This window comes from Thalassophryne amazonica, chromosome 3 (assembly GCF_902500255.1).
Source record: "Thalassophryne amazonica chromosome 3, fThaAma1.1, whole genome shotgun sequence".
Taxonomy (NCBI): domain Eukaryota; kingdom Metazoa; phylum Chordata; class Actinopteri; order Batrachoidiformes; family Batrachoididae; genus Thalassophryne; species Thalassophryne amazonica.
In genome coordinates this window covers 49,014,629-49,035,612 of record NC_047105.1, presented here as the reverse complement: position 1 = coordinate 49,035,612, position 20,984 = coordinate 49,014,629, and the positions used below count along the sequence as shown (strand labels likewise).

Genomic DNA, 20,984 nt, shown 5'->3' with positions numbered 1-20,984 from the left:
CTAGTATATCTTTGCAGCCAAAAGGGTGAGAGAGACAATGTAAAGCTTGTATTAATCAGGAAATCATTTTTAATCAAATGTTGTGAATTACATTATGATAACTTCACAAAGATATCAAATTAGGTCATAGTTGTAAATGAAATAAAATTTTAAAAATTACAGAAAATCTCCACAATTAACAGAGATGAACCGCTGCAGAAATGAACCAATGATTCTATTGATGGGCTATTCAATCGCCATCACGTAGTATTAGTGATGTCATGACAACATCACTAAAACATCGTGAAATCACTAGTCCACTTCCCCTCCCAAAAAAGCAAACAAACAAATTATGTGCATTGTGCGCACACAGGGTATGAAACAGAAGGTACTGCAATGGTACTAGGGCAGTATCTATAACTGTAAAAGAAATCATAGTGATGTGAAATCACAGAATTGTTGAAGTCAGTAAACATTTCCTCGACAACAACAGCACCTATGTTTCTGTGAAGAGATTGCCCCACCCACCTCCCACCGACCAGGGTCAAAGGATTACAAGACTAAAAAAATTAAAAAGTGAGAACCGTAGTTATCCACTCAGTGAACCGACCTTTTGACACTGATGCTGTGAAGCAAATACACTCACAACGTTACCAGAAAGTACCTTCACCTTCCTCACCTAAATGATCAAACAGCAGCCTAACGGAAAATAAAATGCACAAAAAGTGTCAGCCAGAGGTCTGGCCTGCCCTCTTGACAAAAACGAGAGTCTTCTCATGTGTCAGAACCCACTTGCTTCCGTGGTACTGAATTTACTCAGGAAACTTCAAAGAAATATCACAGTGGAAGGTTAGAAACCACAATCTCTGAACTGCTTGGCAAAGCTCTGAGTAACACAGAACGCAGACTTCATGTATGATTTCTCTTCGATTTTTCATCAGATTTTGGGCGTTTCAACTCACAAAGCTGGAAAGTGGAACGAGAACGTACAATAGGTGTAAGGTCAACCTGAGGTCAGGTTGAGGGGGAGGGAACACTTCTTGAAAATTGGCAGTTTGAGGAAAATGTGACCAAAAAAAAAAAAAGACTGATCAAAATGTTTTAGAAATGTGCACACATGGGTGAGTTATTACAGTTACAAGTGCAGTTGACTGATGTAAAACTGGATGATCCACTCATTTCAGTGAGAAGGACAGAAATCCCTCCACTTCTGTCAGCAACAGACGTGAACCACACAACTTCTGTCAAACTGTCAAATTTAAAAACCTCTTCCGCTTGCCACAAATCCAGTGAATTATTCTCAAAGACTAACAACAACATCAACAAGAACAAGAGCTGAGATCGTGTTGTTTGTTGGTACCAAAAGGACAAGTGGCACCATGCTAGCATCTGCCAACCAACAACTTAAAAAATACAGTTAAGTACAAAAACAATCTTGCTTATTTTCTAAACATGCACTATAAGGCTATATGACTATAAGGTTTTCCTATTTTTATCTTAAACTTGTGTTATCTAAGTAGTTGTGCACCTGCATGTGACTGAACAGTCTAATTACCGAGCCAAAAAAAAACAAAAAAAACAGGATCAGCTGAATGGACAACAACAACAGATGTGTGCAAAATGGGACTTCTTGCATGTTGTTTTTGTTTTTCATCAGATCTTGAGCAAGATTCTGTTGTCTCCTTCCTTCTTGTACTCCAACCCGCTCTCAAGATGACCACAGAGTTGTCATACACAGCAGCACAACTGGTTGGCTTAATATCGCCCCTACTGAACTGCGGTCCAGCCCTGGTCCTCTTTGTGGTGCCTTACGAAATAGAGTGAGTCGCGATGCTTCTGTACAGAAGCGTATTGGAGTCACTGGATTAAAAAAAAAAAAATAGACCCCTGATCTTGTAATTATGAGAAATGATCTCATAATTACGAGATATAAGGAGTTCCTGGATGAATAAGGCGGGGCACAGGTCACCCAGACTGACATGCGCCCCTCTTTGTCCCTCAGTGGTCGGTGGGGCTGTGTGAGTGAAAGCTGGTAGTGTGGAGGGGGGACGAGACACGTCTCATTTTGGTGAGACACCCCGTGCCCCTGCCTTGACATTCATTCAGGAGCACCTTAGGGGAAAATGCACACTTTATGTATGATCACAGTGTGCTATCATCGGCTAACCTTATCCCGCTTCTTTACTGAGAGACTGGACGTACGGAAGCTATATAACAAATTAGACACCTGATCTCGTAATTACAAGATCAAGATCTTGTAATTATGAGATTTTTTCTCATAACTGCAACATCCTGATCTCGTAATTATGAGATAATTTATTGTAATTACGAAAACAGGGGTCTAATTTTTTTTTTGTTTTAATCCAGTGAATGCACTACGCTTCCGTACCGCTGGGCTTCAACACTGTTCACTCCGGTAGTTTCTGCCATTGCCACCCACAGTGCTGCTGCTTGTAGATACGTTTTGAGTACCCAAAAGGTCCAGGAGGAGAGTAGTTTTAAGGTGCTGGTCACAGGTAGGGATTCAATCATCATAGAGTAAACAGCAATTATAGCTTGGAAACAGTTGGGGCTTACTGGTCCGTGTACAACATCCAATCTTCCCACCACACACACACAAAACTTGGATACAGTTTAAGTCACACCAAGGTCAGCCACAGATAGTTTAATTAAGGAAAAGCCCTCCCTGGCCTAAAATTGTGTGTAACTTTTGTAAAATGTTAAATTCACCATGGCAATGTTACGGTTTTTCCTCATTGTGTATTGCTGAACACAAAAGACAATGTGCTTGCTACCTTCAATGTGTGAAAGCAGCATCATGGATATACCCTAAAATGATGAATTTCCTAATAGCAAAGAAATGGTAAATGTGGCAATAGCAAATACAAAAAAGGAAACAGCGTCTTTGTGGCTTAAAATATCAAGAGGGGCATAAATAAAAATATTGATTAAAAAAATCATCATGGATCTGCATATGGATGTTGAGTTTGCTCAAAATCAATTTAAGTGTTCGGTCCCTCACCCGGTCCTGCCCCCTAAACCAAGTTCCACTGAAATCTGTTCATGCCTTTTGGAGATGGTCTGCTGAGATTCAGACAAACAAATGCACAATCTCCTCGGTGGAAGTAAAAGCAGCAACACCTCAGACACTTTTGATTGTGGTGAGTTTGGCACTTTTTCCGTTGACTAAATCTAAACAGTCCAACCTGTGAATCAGGCTTTCAGCTCACTGACGTTTTCCAACGGAATGAGGGTGAATATGAGTTCAGTGTTTCATTTCAAAGATAAGCTCTCATATACGAAATAAAAATCACTACATAGACTATAAACACACACACACACACAAGCACGCATGTTCTAGTATGGTGCAGAACCTCGTCGTCGTCCACTTACCCCTTGTGTCTGCGATTTGACCTGACTGCTCACCGTCAGCTCACTGACCGGTAAGTGACAGCCAGAAGAAGCTGGCGTGTGCGTCATGTGGTCATCCTTTTCCTCAGGAAGTAATGACCAATAGAAAAGGAACTACATACAAATGCACACACAGGATTTTTTTCTCCCCTCCTCTGACAGTCTGGGCTCAGCAGAAGTTCAGACAGAGATCATGTGGTCTGTGTTTCATGGGGGTGAGTGGATGAGCGGGTGGGTGTGAGGTGGTAGACATCAGATGCTGATGATTTCCTGTTGCTTCACTCTGACAGGCGCATCATGCCTCTCATGGTTGCACTTCTCTCCCTGCACTCAGTCACTCAGTGTCGATATGACAGCGGTGACTCAGTCACTTCTGCCTCTTTAAAAAAAACAAACAACTGCCAACGACCTCACTTTTCTATTAAAATAACATGTCATATCTCGTTTTTTGACCTGAAGTATCATCTTTGACAAACTGAAAGTGAACGCTCAAGATGTTCTCATTTTATTACAGCGAAGTCAAGTCCACATGCTTGTATATTGTCAAATATGGCAGATAAAGTATCACAGATTATGTAAATCTAGCAGAGTACCTAATAGATTGTGTACCTCCACAAAGGCTATTACAGTCCGCTTTAATTCAAATTAAGCAATCATGTTGTGTCCCTCAGCCCACCACTTAGGGTGCACGTTCTTCTGCAGGACATCTCTCTTGTCCACCACTGCCTCTTAACACACCAGTTCAAGATGGATGAACCAAAGAAAATTCCAATCCTTAGTCCATCCTAGTGGCCATCCTGTCTGAAAACACATTTTCTTCCAGAGTGGAATCACAATCTGCGTCTGTATCAAAGTACATTTACAGAAGGACAATGGTGGAATCATGAACCATGAACTTTGATCCTGACTATGAGCCAGCTGCTTCATCTGACTGTTCACCTTTGCCTGTGAGTACTAACCTGTAATCCTAATCTCTCATCTTTGATCTTGAGAATTCATCTTTGATTATGCTTCTGATTGTTAATCCTGGTGGCTGAACTTTGATCTTGTTCAGTCACCTTTGAACACAAACAGTGTTGCCACAGTTACTTTGAAAAGTTATTTTTTTAATTAATTTATCCAGTTACTTCATTAGCAGCTTTATGCAGTTACTTTATTGGCAGCTGCCAACAACTTGTAACTAATAAGGTAACTACTTATCTAACTTGGTTACTCTTAAAATTGAGCATCAGCAAAGAAACTAATCAGCAAAGTAACCAATAGTTACTTTTCTGAGTACTCAGTCTTAACAATAACCAATTACACGTTACTTTATTAGTTACATTCAGCAGCTGCCAACAAATTGTCCACAGCTGCTTATGAAGTAACAGTATAAAGTAACTGTAAAATGTAACTGTTTAAAGTAATTAATAAAGAAACTTTTCAAAGCTACTGTGGCAGCACTGAACTCAAATGCTGAACTTTTATCCCGATTGCTGAACATTGATCTTGTCCAGCAACCTTTGTACGTGAATGCTGAACTTCAATTCTGAGTGCTGAACTTTGATCTTGTTCCATAACCTTTAAACATGAATGCTGACCTGTGACTGTGATAACTGATTCTTGATCCTGATCACTCATTTTTGATCATGTTCCTGAACTTAGATCCCGATTGTTTTGATTCTGTAATGAGAATAAAAGGAATCAGGAACAAAGATCATTAATCTGCTGAGACACCAAGATCAGTTTGAATGCAGTCTGGGTGTAGGACCTGGGACCAAAGACAAGAGATGAGCTGAACTGAATGTGGGAGTTCTTTCACGACAAAACTCTCAAAACTGCCAAAGACTGAACTGGTGCCATCGATGTCCACAGGTGGACGTGTTTAATCTCTGAGGGCACTCTGAATATCACTCAGCGGGGTAACAGTGCACCGCTTGGTGGAGCCGAGAAAGCAAGCTGTGTTGATTTTCAGAAAGCTTGGCTCCTCTGTACGACATTCTGAATATTTGCAGGATACCTGAGTTCTTCAAAAGTGCCATACACACAGCTACTGTGGGTGCTGAGCAGCGGGGAGGCAGAGTCCTTTGCTGCTTTCCTGTGAATTACTGGGGATGTGTTCTGACTTCTACTCATGACTGCGGTTTAAACATCCTGGCAATTAAACACAGGTCAAACAAGGTCAAGTCAATTCAGAGAGCACGTGCTGGTGCTGCATATGAAACTGCCTTGGCAAAGAAATGGGAACTGAAACTCGTACGGTGAAGATGAACTTAATAATCCAGAGCCAGAAAGTCTCAGTGTGTCTTATGATCACTCGGTGACGGCAGTTATTTTGTCCAAAAGCCTGAACAGGAAAAGTTATGTGGTTTCATATAAATAACAAAACAAGGTGGTCTCATTGCTTCACTTTCTTGGGAATGTGTACTAAAGAGTCAATCTTGCAATTCATCTAGACGATGCAAAATCAGACAGGAATGTAACAAACCAGGTTACAGAATTAACAATAAAATACCTGCACTCTAACACGTATGTCCACATCCTTCATTCTGAACACTGAATGAAAAAAATGAAACTAAAATCTGAGGTTGTACAAGACATCTCCTCCTAAAAAGGCCACATTCAGAATGAAAATTTTCAGGAAACTGTCCAATTAGAATATTTCCTCCCACCATATTTGAATGAAACTGTAATTATTTTGTATAAATTAAATTGCAGGTCTGCATTTGTAGACTGTATGACAATATCGAAATGTATTATATTGCTTGGCTACAACAGTACGCGCGCTCTGATTGGCTGATTTCCGGTCTGAAATATCAGACCATTGTTACCATGACAGCCGGTCCGGATCGCGTATCAGATTTGCGACTGTTTACAATCTTGACAGCGTGAAATAAAAGAAAACAAAAAACGAACAAATAAATTATGAGCGATGAAGAGGACCATTCTACGAGTGAATTTTATTACACTGATGAGTTTGAATTGGAGGAATTAACAACAAATGAGCTCGAAATGGACATGCAAAATGAAGACCAACAAGATGAAAACACAGCTCCGAACAGCCATATAATAAACAAATTATTAACCTCGCTTGCTCGGTCTGAAATCTGAAATACAGACTTCGCACTCAGGTTAATAATCCTTTATTATCAAGCATATCTGCATTCTGTACATAAACTCTAAATGGACCACATCTGTAAAGCACTTTTGCATCTGATGTAGAGACTGAAAGCACCTTACAATGATGTTTCTGTGAAGGCTCTCAGTTGTCCAGGTAGTTTCCATAGTAGAGAAGCTTGAATCTTCAACTGGACTGGGTTGTTTGACGCGAGGACGTTTCGCTTCAAGTTGCAGAAGCTTCCTCAGCTAAAATTCTTGCTCTGGTAGTCTGACTTTTAATTTGAATTTTAGCTGAGGAAGCTTCTGCGATTTGAAGCGAAACGTCCTCGCGTCAAACAACCCAGTCCAGTCGAAGATTCAAGCTTGTCTACCTTACAATGATGCTTTACATTATCTCTCTCACACACACACACACACACAACACACACACACACTGATGTAAGGGTGCTGCTACACAAAGCGTTCAGCTGCACACTAGGGAAGGCAATTTGGGATTAAGCAGTGTTGTGTAATGTAACAAAATAGAAATATGTTGTTGCTGTACTTAAGTACAATTCTGAAGTATCTGTACTTTGTTATTACATTTCTGGCAACTTTCACTTTTACTCCACTACATTTCCTCAATAAAATGCACACTTTTTGCTTCCAGTACATTTCCCTTTAACATCTTTGTTAGTTCAATATAAAAGTAGAAGAAATTTGATTGGGCAATGCCTGTTTGCAGAGGTGAAAGTAAGCCAGAGCGCAGCGATACAGAGAAAGAGATACAATCCTCTACAGCCGGAGCGCAGCACCTTCTACCCCAGCATCAAGTGCTGTGTTTGACATTAAACAAATTTAAAAGACAAAAAATATAAAAGATGACAGGTTGAATCTGCGCCCTCAGTGAGGAAGAGGAAGACTGTATGTGTGTGTGTGTGTGTGTGTGTGTGTGTGGGGGGGGGGGCTTTAGACTCCAAATGCACACATGCCAGAGGTGTCAAATCTGGCTTCAGACAGTAAAAACCCTCCCATGCGTTGCTTCTACCTGTGCACCTAAAACAGGTGATCTCAATAATTAGCTCATCCACCTGCCTGAAGAGCTGAACTAATTACAATCAGCTGGTTTATTGGGAAGATGGAACAAATATGTGGCTGGGCTTTTACTTTCTGAAGCTGGATTTGACACCTCTGACACACGCTGACGCATACACCTGGACCGTCTCCTGCTGGAGTCCAGCGCATGATCGGCGTTAAGGGGAAAACTTCAGTGCTGACAAAACTGGCCAGCGAGGCTGTTTCATTTCATTCATTTTGCTTGAAAAGAAGCGCTGCATAGAAGCACTGTGGAGAAGCAGCGCTGCATTTTGGATTTGGGAGTGCAACGAGCACCATGTTTGGTTACTTTGCAGTGGTTGGTGATGGTGATACTTGCATTGCTTTAAAAAAAAAAAACAACAACAAAAAAAGAAACTTTTCCTTAAATTTGGCACAACTGTTCAGCTATAAATGGCTGTTCTGTTTCACAAGAGCCTGGCTGTTGTGTTTAACAGAAAAGTGTGTGTGTGGGTCTTCCAGGAAAAAGACTGCGCATTTTCAGAAAAAGAACAACTGCTTTCTTTACAGCTTCATACATCCACCTGGTCCTGGTTTCTCTATACATCACACTGGCTTTCTTTTTGTGTTGCCGTTTCATTCTCCACTTGTTTTGGATTTTACTCAGTACTTTTATTTAAAAGTACATTTTATACAAGAAATTTATTTTTGATACTTAAGTGCAGTAAATGTCAGATACTTTTACTCAAGTAATATTTTTAAAAGGAGAGTTTAACTTTTACCAAAGTCATTTTATGGTAAGATACTTGTACTTTCATTCAAGTATCACTTTGAGGTACTTTATACAAGACTGGGATTAAGCACCTTGTCCAGATCATCACCATCCTTTCATGAATATTACAAGAACTAAAAGGTGTAGGTGTTTGCTCAGTGCTGAATTTTTTACAGAAGCTCTGCACAGAAAAAACTACTGGAAACAATGAAAAACTTTGGTTAAAGGTTCAGATGAGGGATGGGCCATATCGCATCATTACTGAAATACTTTTAGAAATCCTCCCTATGTTAAGAAGTTGTCATCCTGTGAGTTTCATATGAGCTGCATGTGGGGCGGCTCATGCAGAGTGATGGCAGAAGGCAGAGCTCAAAGCGAGCAAGGAAGAAAAGCTAAGCAGACAGTAAGCCAGTGTGACACTGCTATGGCATAAACACGTCAACATGATGAAAAAGAGTTTGTAGAATGACAGAGTCAGTGTGCACTTCTCTGCCACGGAACGGAGTGCTGGGAGCGTGCACCGAGCAGTCACAGCACGGCCACATTTCTGCTGGAGATGTCCAGATTGACAGGGAAATATATACAGTATATAGTGAGACAAACTCTACTATTTGCAAACAAGACAATTTAATTTGTTTCTGCATTTGACTACTTTGTATGTGTGTTGAGTGCACACACACACACACACACACACACACACACACACACACACACACACACACACACACACACACACACACACTGTAGGCCAAATTAAGAGTGACAGAGTGAGAGACATTATTGTGCATTTATGAGAATGATAAAAATAAATGTATTGAGCACAGAATAGATTTTGTTTGCTCAGAGGGATGTGTGCAGAGAAATGAATGTCTTGGCCATATACACTGATGAAATTATTTAACTTGTGTGCACAAACTAATCAAATACTGGGAATGGATTATATGTAGGGCGTGTTTTTTAAAAGAGATTTTTCTTTCCTCTCAATGGTCCCTCCAGCACTCTGGCTGAGGTGTGGACTTTGTAAATTTAGCCTTTTAAAGGTGCACAGCTTCTTTTCTTCTTTCAGCTGCTTGAATTAAAGATATTAAACAACGGAAGCATCCGTCTCCACCTCACATAAATCCTGATCCAGATTACAGATTTTGTTGCCATTTAAATTTAACATTGAAACCCCCATTTAATGTATATTTTACATTATATCTTAATCAAACAAGCCCTAATCACGCTCATATTTGAAAGTGAAGTGCGACATGGCGCTCACTATCACCTGACAAAGATTGATCCAAATCTGATTCGGATTGTGGATATTGTGGACATTTGAATTTAATATTGAAAAGCCCATTTGGTGTACATTTTGCATTATATTTCAATCTTCAGTCACTGTCATTGTTCTGTTATGGATTTACCTACACCACCATAATTAGATAGAGGTTCCAATTTTATGCCTGTTTGTCTATCTTCCACTTAATATTTGGAAGCCAAAGAGCAATGACAGATTGTGCATAGCAGAGATAACCAATGTTCTGTGAAAATTGCCTGAACAAGAATACAGAAACTGAAAAAGTTGAAAAAGAAAATCTGACAACACCACAAATAACCTTTGATTCAAGTGCATGAACTAAATACATTCTCCTGACATTTGATCACATCTAATTTAGCTCATGAAAAGCCACTTCGAACAGGACTTTGACCTTGAAAATGTTTTCCAAGGTAAAAATGTGGAAATGGAAACTAGTGTTGGTGGAAGCTTGAGCTCTACAAACATGATGCTCTAGTTTACTGTATATTGCAAAACCACAATCTGGAAAGGGAGGTGGAGATGTACTTGGAGTTGAAGAAATGCAAATGGATCCAAACAAATAAGACATTTTTTTGTAGGCACTCATACAAACAGTAAAAACTAAATTATCACCCACCTAAATATGCAAACCAGTCAAGACTCAAATAATCAAGATTTGTTCCATTAAAACTGCATTTAATTTATAAAAGGCAGTTTTTGTATAGAAGCTAAAAACTTATTAAATGTTCTTTAACTTTGGGATAATGTTATTTGAATAAAAATCTAAACAATATTTTATATTGAGCCCACCAGGTTGTCTGCATGACTGAGGTAGAGTTGCCACTCTGGACTGCCACTAATTATTCAAGCCATTTTTGCTGACTCTGATGTTCTCCACAGCTAAAACGGCCTCCATCCAATTACTTGTAAATCATCACCATTACACAGACTATGCAGAAATTCTTTAGAATTGAGGAAGTCACTTTGAGATGTTCCGGGACATCTTGGGGTGACCCAGTCTCACACGCAAGTTGTTACATTTTCATGTGAATGGCTCATTTTGACCAAACATCTATGATGAGTTGGGCATCCATTGTGACACTGCATCACTGTATAACACGCGGGGACATGCTAACCCTACCCCTAACCATAACCTTAACCGTTACCAAAACAGACAAATGCTCCCATGTGTTGCAGAGTGAACATCTGGATATCTCCTTTCTGAATTACTGCAATTCTGCATCAACATATACAAAAACTCACACTCTCTGTCCTCTGCGACTGTGATCTACATCTTCTTGTTAAGTATTCAATTATGTCATTCTGTCTTTGCACATAATGCGTCACATTTGGCTGTCTCGGTTGCAACCTTCCTATTATAAGTTATTGCATGTTCTGTTCTTGATGTTCTGCCTTGATAGAATGGCCATAGCAGATGGCCACCCCACTGAGTCGGAGCTGTTTGAAGTGTCTTCCTGTAAAACAGCAACATGGTGGCTTAGTGGTTAGCACTGTTGCCTCATAGCAAAAAGGTCATGGGTTCAGTTCCCCCCATGTGGCTTTTCTGTGTGGAGTTTGCATGTTCTCCCCGTGTTTACGTGGGAATCCTCCAGGTGCTCCAGGGTTTCCTCCCACAGCCAAAAACATGCAGGTTAGGTAGATTGGAAACTTTAAACTGTCCAGGCCTCCCTTGCAAAAGACATAGCGATCTCAATGGGACTAACCTGGTTAAATAAAGGCTAAATTAAAATTTAAAAATTAAAATAAATTTAAAAGATATAACACAATGCTAAAATACCCTCGGCCTTATGAGTATAAAATTAGGAAACAGAATGTGACCTTTTGACCTCTTAAAATAGATCAAGATTGGCCATCTTTGAACTTGTCCAAGGTCTGTGTCTCAAGAATGTTCCCTGTAAATTTGAAGACTCTGGCAGTAATAGGACTGGACTTATGCTGAGCACAGATGGATGGATGGATGGATGCAAGGCCTTCACAATACCCGGTGGCCATACTTTGGCCTCCAGTAACAATTAGGAACTTTTTCATGCACACTGGCATATTAACTCTTGATTTACAACGTATCTACAGATAAACTAAAACTAACACTGAGAGAGACACTTTGTGTCATAGTAAGCAGAATGACAAAATTTGACTAATTTTAGATTTTTTTTTCATTTTTAATTTGTTTTATAAGGTGAGCATGATGTTTGAGAACTACAGGCACATATATAATCCAGCTAAAAGGCTTATTACATTGCAGTCTGTCTCACAACCACATTAGCAATCACACAAATACACAGTTTTTTTTTTTTTTTGGGGGGGGGGGGGGGGGGGGTAGATCATAACATCTTTTGCTACCAGTATTTTGCCTACGCTGCTTTCTGGGAATCTGTAGTTTTCACAAGAATCTGGCATGAACTTTCCACCATTTCTTTAAATAGATATGAGCTATTGATGACTCCCTGGAGCCTTAAGAGCTTCCTCACTGGATAAGGGGAAGAAGTGTGTATTCACACCAACACATGTGCCAGCTTTTGCACTGAGATCTTTCAGCTCAGAGGTGTTGCAATGCAATCTGATTATGTTTTTTTAAAAACAAAGGATGGAGAAAGAGAAGAAGAGAGGAAGACAGCTATGGTGACGTTGTTGTTTAGCCATTAAGATTTATAGCTCAAATCGAGTTTGGACAGAATGAGGGAGTCAAAGGACGCCAACATGCTAGGAAGAGGGAGAGGTGTAACATAGGAAGGGTCATGCCCTGTTTCTCGAAGGAGAGAGGAAAAAATGGGAGTGAGTGCCCGTTAGCCACTGTTCAGCCAGATAATAGCGAAAAACACATGACGTGAATCTCGTTCAGAGAGGTTACTGGAACTACACGTGCCAGGAAAAGTGCATGGATTTCTTCATTTATGTATTAATATCCCAGAAAGGCTAAAAAAGAAAAAACAATAGAGTAAATGTCACGAACAATGCCAACATAACCACTGCCAAATAATATGGTCATAAGAAAGAAATTAACCGGAATATCATTAATGTCAAAATTATGTCTGACACATTTACGGAAAATACATGAAAACCTGCATGTAAAATAATGAAATGAATTATTGATGTGTTGCATTTGTTCCTTTAGGAACTGCAGCGTTTCAACCTTCCAAGATGGGCGGCTCAGTGCTCCAGGTCACGTGACCATAATGCCTGTCTATTATGGGATGTCTGTCCTCTTCACCTTCACTACTGAGACAGTTTAGTGCTTTTGTCTGTAGTCTGGCTTTTAGACTTTTGGTCAGAAGAAATAAGACATCACCTTTACAGTTGAAATTTTAATGGCTATTTTTCCATTTATTTAAACTAACTAGTTAAGAGGACTGTCCCAAAAACTGATCAAAGCTTGACCTTATTTTCCAGCTTGAAGAGGAAGCAGTCAAATCTAATTATATTCATTCAAGAACCTTTGGTATTTTAGAGTATGAGTGGGTGGGTTACGTACAACGTAGATCATCCTAAATCTGTGCTGACCAACTGATGTTTTGAAGAACGCCCCATAAACTGAGAGTCAGTTTGACGTTCACAGAGAAACCAGAGGTTCTGACCAGAAGAGCTGCTGTTTGCTTTCACATCTTACGAAAGACAAACTGGGACAAAGATTACTGGGCATGTGTTGGTTAATGTCCAAGTTAAAGTGGACTGATAGGAAAATCATTCTTGTCATCTCTGCCAAGGAGTTTGTTTTTGTTTGTATCTTTGTTCATACGCTATTTTTCTCAAAAATGCGTGAACCAGTTTTGGCAAATCCTGATATAAATGTCTGCCTGGTGCCAAATAAATACCATTAAACTTCAAGACAGATGTACAATGTTTTGTCTGTACACACACACACAAGCAATATACATAGATAAACCCCAAACTTCATTGAAATAATTTAGTGTTAAACACAATATTACCTGAAATGGTAACATGTTGAAGGCAGGTCTTACTTTACAGAATGATCCTTGTTTGGGTTTGAGGACCTGAGAACTCTTTGGTTCAATAAACTCATTTATTTATGGTCAGAGATTCATGTTAAAAGGAGTTTTCAAAGTTGCATCTATCTGTCCACCTAAAGGCAGGCTATCTCAAAAAGTGGTGGCTGGATTTGAATGTAATTTGGAGGAGAGCTGATACTTGTATTGGGGAGCAGGTGTGGTTTTAGAGGTTTGGTGTGCCTTACAACACCGCATGATTCTTGGAGTGTTTGGGGTGGTAGGGGCATATTTCATGCTCATTTGATCTCTCTTGAACAGCTTTGCTTTCTGGCTTTTGCAAAGGGTAGTTCAAGCCTTTTTTTAAAATCCAATTTTAAAAATGCTTTTGAGGTGTGTGCATCGGCTTTCTGCTTAAAAAAAAAAAAAAAAAAAAAAATCTCAGTATAAGCCATTGCACTGGGCAACCGGACTAAATAAATTACCTAATTATTCATGGGTGCGTGTACACCCTCAATAGTGAATCTTAAACAAAGCTCTTATTGGTTTGGTTCAGACCTATTTATCCAGTTTACTTTAGAGATCTGAAAGCCGTTATGCTCTGCGCTCGAATGACATGTTATGTTTTTGTGTACTTCGTGTCCGCTCTGAAGCAGGAAAGAATAGAACGTACCATTCAATGAGGCTCGTTGAATGATACGTTCCATCTTTCACCTCATGAAATATTCGTGCCATTGAAAGAATGGAAAAATATTCATTATTTGTATATTATTACTATTATTATTATAAACAAGGGAATAACTGTCATGTTTCTCAGTAACAGATTTAACTATAACTTTTATTTCAACATAAACATACAATTTAGTTGCAAAAATTAGATCCGCAACCAGGAGGTCAGATACGTTCCATTTGGAGTTGAAGCTATGACTTTAAAATTAAAGATAATAAAACAACATTCTTAGTAAGTCCAATGTGGACTGCATGTTAAATTGGCACAAGGTTTACGCCAGATGCAACTCCACTTCTTTAGTTTTTTTGACTACAAAATAAAATAAAACAGCTTGCATCCTATACTGTGGTTAGACCAAAGAGGTGTGTATGTGTATATATATATATATAAACTGCTTTGGGTTAGATGCATTTTTACATCTAAACAGACTTCATGTGTCGTTCCATTGTCAATGCAGAAAGACTCGTTATTGAAGTAAAAGTTACTTCAAGCAACCCGCACAAGCTTTAAACAAAGCTGCCATGAGTCATCAATCGACGTACATTTCAGGATCGCAAATCATGACAGAAGATTCACTTTATGAGCCAGTTTGCACGTCGTCTGAATTTATGTTTGATGTTAAGTGGTGCAGCCAGAAAAATATTGCAAATGAGTGACTGTGACCACAGCTAATTAACTAAGAACAAGGCTCCAACTATTTGACTACATATCCTTTCTCCAAATAACAATGTGAAAACCTGAATTACAATAAACAAATCAGGATGTTGTTGGCATCCAAAGGCGAGCCATTGACTGTGGGCTGATGCAGAATCAGTCACTCACACAAACCAGCTATAATTTTATTTTTTTTAAATGCTTCCTCAAATATTTATGTAGTGCTGACATTAAGCTGGAAGAGATCTTAAATGTTTGCAGCAATTATGACTGTTTAGATGACAACAATGGTTTTGATGGAAAAAAAACAAAACTTTTTTTCAAAGTAGCAGTGACAACACAAAAACTGTGCTTCTAAAGCTCTGCATATTTTGTTTTTATTTTTTTCTGCAAATGCATAATTGTGTGTGCAGCAGACAAAATCAACATGGTGCATTACCTCAGAATACTCCTCTAGTTTATGACAACAGAACAAAGTCCAAATCTCTCTCAACCACATAACACACACTTACACACCCATCTTACAATTATATAACCAGATAAGCAATAACTCACTGATTGCCAACTCTGACAGTCTGACTAAAACACTTAACCTGATACGTGTTTGTGTTAAGCTGGAACACAAAGGAGCATGAAAAAAAAAAAGCTCCAAAAAAAAAAAAAAAAGTTAAACTTGAAATATGGCTCAAGTTTTAAATAAGAAGAAAACAGTCCATCATAAAAAGTAAAATCATATAAATTAATTTAATCATTTCATTCAATTGTTATGTAAAGACTTCAAGCTTTTTCTGACTGCAACATTCTTGATTTTGATCATTTTGATGCTGCTGTAAATTGAATATCTTTCGTTTTGGCTTTCAGGTTGAAAACAGGCAGATTTCTCATTGGCTTGTGGGAAACAGAATTGTGCACCTAAAAATAAACTTTTCCCCCTTCACATTTTATACACTAAATGAGTAATAAACTAATCATACAAATGATCAGATTAATCAACAATAAAAACACGTGTGACTTGCAGCCCTAGAAATGTCAAAATAAATTTCAATTAATTATAACAACATTAACCCCCAATTCATTTTTATATACTTCTCCTAAAAATAAATAATTCTCAGTCTTGTTATTCTGCTGCCTTGAAACGAAATACAGTATATTACACAGATCTTAACTGTTTAAGTGAAATTAAATGCAGATTGAGCATCACTGTGACGGTAACATCTCAGCTCCTGAACCATTATGTGATTAAAAATTAGGTTTTCCTTCACGCTCATTAGCATTAGCCAGAAGCTGTATGTGCTCGTTTGTTATGATTAGTAATAATAATGTTGTTGTTGTTGCCATTTCGGCTGCTCCCGTTTGTTTGGGGTGGCCACAGTGGATACAGCCAGATCCGCATTGATACTTGGCACAAGTTTTACGTCGGATGCCCTTCTGGATACAACTCCAGTTTTACCTGGAGGAACACACACAGTCCCTGGTAATAATAATAATAATAATAATAATAATAGAAAGTGGCTATTTGCACAGCCGCCGTGTCCACGGCCGAATAAAAAATAATAATCATCTAAATCGAAAAGTATTAAAGGCGTTAAGACATCTTGAATGCAGTATGTTTGTTTATAAAAGTAGTTCCAAGTTTTTCCACCAGAGTCTTGCTGTGCAAATAGTGAAATGAGAGTTATGGACACGGCCAAATTAAAAAAATCATCAAAATCAAAAAATATTCAAGGAGTTATGACATCTTGAATGCAGTATGTTTGTTTATAAAAGTAATTCCAAGTTTTGCCACCAGAGTCTCGTCATGCAAATATACGTACCAGCATCTTGTCGTGCGAACAGCCAAATGAGAGTTATGGACACGGCTGCCGTGCGAATAGCCACGGCCATAATAATGATACACTGGCTTTCCCAAAACTTGGTGAAAGGGTAGTAGCTAAACAATTTTGGGGTTTGGGCTTAAAAAAAAAGTCCACACTGTAAGATGTAACATTTTGGCCCTCACTAATTTGATTAGATTTCAGGGTATCACATTATTTATGGTAACAGATCACAACTTGATTCTGTATTTATAGCATCTCCCCCTTATTTAAAGCCAGTTTTTGATCACCATTAGTATTACTGACTTTAAAATGCGTATTGCATAACTGATCACTTACACTTTTCAACATCATAAAGGTCTTAGAACCTTTTAACCCGATCATTTAAGGTGAATTCAACAATGAAACTGTGTTAGGATGCATTAAAAAACATGGTGCCAATAAAACAGTCAAAAACATAAACATCTAGTATTTATTTGTAAATCAATATAAAATAAGTAAAATGCACAGCCACTTTTTACTTAAAAATTAAACAAATACATTTTATATATTGAGAGAACTCCTGCAATTTATATAAATAAAAAAAATTGGGTTGAATTTGAGGCTTTATTATTGAGTGATCATTAGGAACTGCTTTTGTGTTGTCATGTACCTGACAGTATACCAGATGTAGAATGGTTTTTTTTTTTTTTGGGGGGGGGGGGGGGGGTGTAAAGTAAAAGGATGAACACATCACATACTAACGTCTAAGATACCTGAAACAGTACTGAGCATTACATGCAACAATTTTGTATTAAATGCAGAGAAAGTGACCAACATAACAGCAAACACTGTGTAGATTAACAATAAATAAATGTCAGCCCTCTGCATGATTTTTTTTCTTAAATTAACACAGTACCTTTCTGCAAAGTGGACAAAATTGGATTTTTTTTTTCTTTTTAAAGTAAAAATGTAAAATAAAATGGTCAAAAATGTGTACGGATACCGACTTTTTAAGCTTTGAAAGAAAAAAAAAATACACGACTGTCAGGACCTTTGGAAGAGCGAAAAGAAAAGCTGGAAACAAAATTAAAGCATATGCTTTGAATTTGGCTAAATTGGACTAAAGAATATTTGTGATGACATGTTTCCACTCGTGATAGCAGCAAAGCTCAGCATGAAGAATCAATCAATCAATCAATCAATCAATCAATCAGTGTTGTCCCTGCAGCGTGTCCACGATGTGCTGAGTCACTTTCCACGCAGGACAACGCACAACTCTGTGATGATAATCCCCCCCCCCCCCCCCAAAAAAAAAAGTTTGACCAGAAGCGCGACATACTCACCTGTGAAGCTGTGGTCAGGCTGCTGGTTCGAATCCCTGCCTGGCGTTTGCATGTCAGACACTCACACACTGCCGCGACCCCGCACGGAGCCGCCGCGTGTGTGCGTGAGCGTGTGCGGGGGCCACAGCGTGCCCCGCCCCCCGTCACCGCCCACCAGCAGCACCCTGAGCGCCGCCGTCGGCTTTAAACCTTCCGGACAACTTCCATCAAATCGCCGAGAGAAGGACAAGATACCAAAACAGCCAGCTGACGTCACGGCGGCGGCGCTAACAGTGACTCAGCAGATTTTGAAAGACTGACCTGACGGAGCGGAGCAGCAGACGTTCCACTGTCGGGCTTCAGCTTCTCGGCTGTTTGGTTTTGGCTTTTTCTTGCCGCCGTGGAGCGAAGGCAGACGTCTCTAAACGTGCGTTTTGCAGCGGAGGTTTGACCTCCTGCCGCCTCCCTTTGCTCCCTCTGTTCCCTCCCCTACAGGCATCAAATTACTCCACAATCCTTTCTCCGCTGTGATATGAAAACCTGAAAAATCAGTTTTCATGGTGCAGAGGAGGCGAAAGTCAAGCCTGTTTTGTGGAGATTTTAAAAGACAGACATATAATGTTAGGTACAATGTGGCAGAAGTCACCTGGGAGACTCGACCTTAGAATTTATTTATTTATTTTTATAACTTCTTCTCCACACTCTGCAATCACAGCCACAGAAGCCTCTGGGCCCTATCTTCTACTTTTCGCGCGGCGGTGGGGTATGCGCAGTGATGCCAACCCAGTCTCATGGCATGTCGTGATTCAGCAGCACGAAATATACATTAAACTATTAGTTCATCATATTATCACAAAAAGTGCAAAATTTTCATCATGGGAGCACAAAGGGGGGGGGGGGGTTATGGTTAGGAAAAGGTTAAGGTTAGGGTTGGGGTAGGAGTAGGGATAGTTATAGTGAGTTAAAAAAAAAACCATCACGAAAATTTGAGTCATTGCGTGACCGGAGGATAAAAAAAACAAAAACATGAGACTGGGCTGGTGATAGACAGGAATGCGCATAAGTGCATCACAACAAAATGCAAGCAATAGCTAAGAAACCCATAACTTTAATAACTTTTTTAAAAATTCCATTGTAGGGTAATGTTGGACAAGGCAAAAGTTTCATTTACCTAGCTAATGCTAGTTAAAGATGTACAGAAAGATTTAGGTCATAACAAGAATTTTCTTGGGCACAGCTATAATTTTATTCCTTAGTCTTTAAATAGGGGATTCATAAAATGCCATTACCAATATGATCAAAATTTGCACTGTCAATTTTTTTTTGATAAATAGTTCCCCTGAATAGAAAAAAATTCTAACAAATAGACGCCCGTGAACAGTCTGATAGCGACCATAGTGGCATCATAGATCACTTGGGGGCTTCCCCCAACTTGCACAAGGGATGCTAGGAAGCACACGCCGGCAGCCAATCAGAGTAGAGAGGCACGGTGACGTCTGGCTGCTCGCTCAAACAAAACAAACCAAGATTGCGGAAAATGGTCCGAAACAGCTTATCTCTGTAAAGGTTATCACACTTCTAAATCTAAAAGTGTTGTTTTGCTACCAGATAATCCCTCTGAAGTGATTTACAAGACATTTTATGGATGCTAGCGTGCACCCGCCCCCTCCCCATGTTCACGAGTCATTTCCGGAAATTTCAAAACCTCATGCATGTGCACACGTGTTTCCTTCTGAAGGCTGGGTGCTAAAAGGAATATAAAATATTTGTTATGGAATTCCCCCCAGGTAATATGCCTGCGTCATCAAAATAAGATGCAATTTTGCAACGTGTTTCAAAAACAAACCTAAATTATAATGCTTAGATTTCAGTAGAAACTAAATTTTGTCAGGTTTTTGAAATTTGAAAGAATGTACAGCTATCACTTTATATGATTAATACATATAGAAAGTGTATTAACCAGCTAGATTGTTAATTATATTAACCCACTACAATATCCTTTGGCTTGTGCCACTAACTAATTGGTCCATATACTTAAGAAGTGGTATGGTCCACTTTAGGGGTGTCTAAAACTGTATTACAAGTATCTTCCAGGCATGAATATGGGAAATATACTGTAACTAGCGTGTTGTTTGGAGATTCACGGCTCTAGATTGGGTGGTGTTTATAAAATCGGTACCTGACATTTTTCAAGGGTTGCAAGAAATTATGCAAAGTTTCTATAATATTTAGGAGTCCGTGTGTTTCCAGAATATAATTATCAACATCCATTGTTCAACGTTCTGTTTTGGTGGCGTTCATCCTTGACCCAAAATACATAAGCACACCAAACAGCAAATGACAGCTCTCCTCAGTTTGTCCATGTTTGAAGGTACACCCACACATGCACACACATACACTACACAGAGGCCACGTGGCTTTTAATATACACATGATTTAACGCCCCCTACTGGAATGGCGTGTGAGTCCAGAATGTAATTATCAACATCCATTGTTCACTGGTGTTAGTTAATATCTGTAGTTTCTCCAAAAATATTAGCCCTATCAATGTTCCATTCTGGCAGCATTCATTCTTGACCCAAAATACATAAACATACCAAACGGCAATGTCAGCTCTCCCCAGTTTCTCCATGATCAAAGGTGCACACGCATGCATGCATACATGTACACAGAGGCCACTTTGCTTTTAAAACAGAGATGATTTACCACACCCTGCAGGAATTGCGTGTTAGTCCAGAATTAATTATCAATGTCCATTGTTCACTGCTGTTAGTTAATATCCCTAATTTCTCCAAAAATATCAGTCCTATCAACTTTCTGTTCTTGCAGCGTTCATCCTTGACCCAAAATACATAAACATACCAAACGGCAAATGTCAACTCACCCCAGTTTGTCTGTGATCGAAGCCCTACACATGCATACACGCACACACGCACGCATACACA

At 39.2% G+C, this 20,984-nt stretch overlaps 1 protein-coding gene across 3 annotated transcripts in view; it reads right to left on the bottom strand.

Annotated features, from left to right (window-relative positions):
• pparg (peroxisome proliferator-activated receptor gamma) overlaps positions 1–18,532 on the bottom strand; it is a 108,783-nt gene extending 90,251 nt beyond the window's left edge. The window contains exon 1 of one of the 3 annotated variants that reach the window (XM_034166206.1): positions 18,361–18,532. Coding sequence is in view for 1 of the 3 variants with exons in the window: in XM_034166205.1 (XP_034022096.1) it covers positions 18,061–18,112 (52 nt within the window). In the remaining 2 variants the exon portion in view is untranslated. Of the gene's footprint in view, positions 1–3,372; positions 3,530–18,060; positions 18,236–18,360 lie in introns of those variants that run through there. The other 2 variants (XM_034166205.1, XM_034166207.1) reach the window with 2 other exon arrangements.
• Between the last annotated feature and the right edge of the window lie 2,452 nt (positions 18,533–20,984).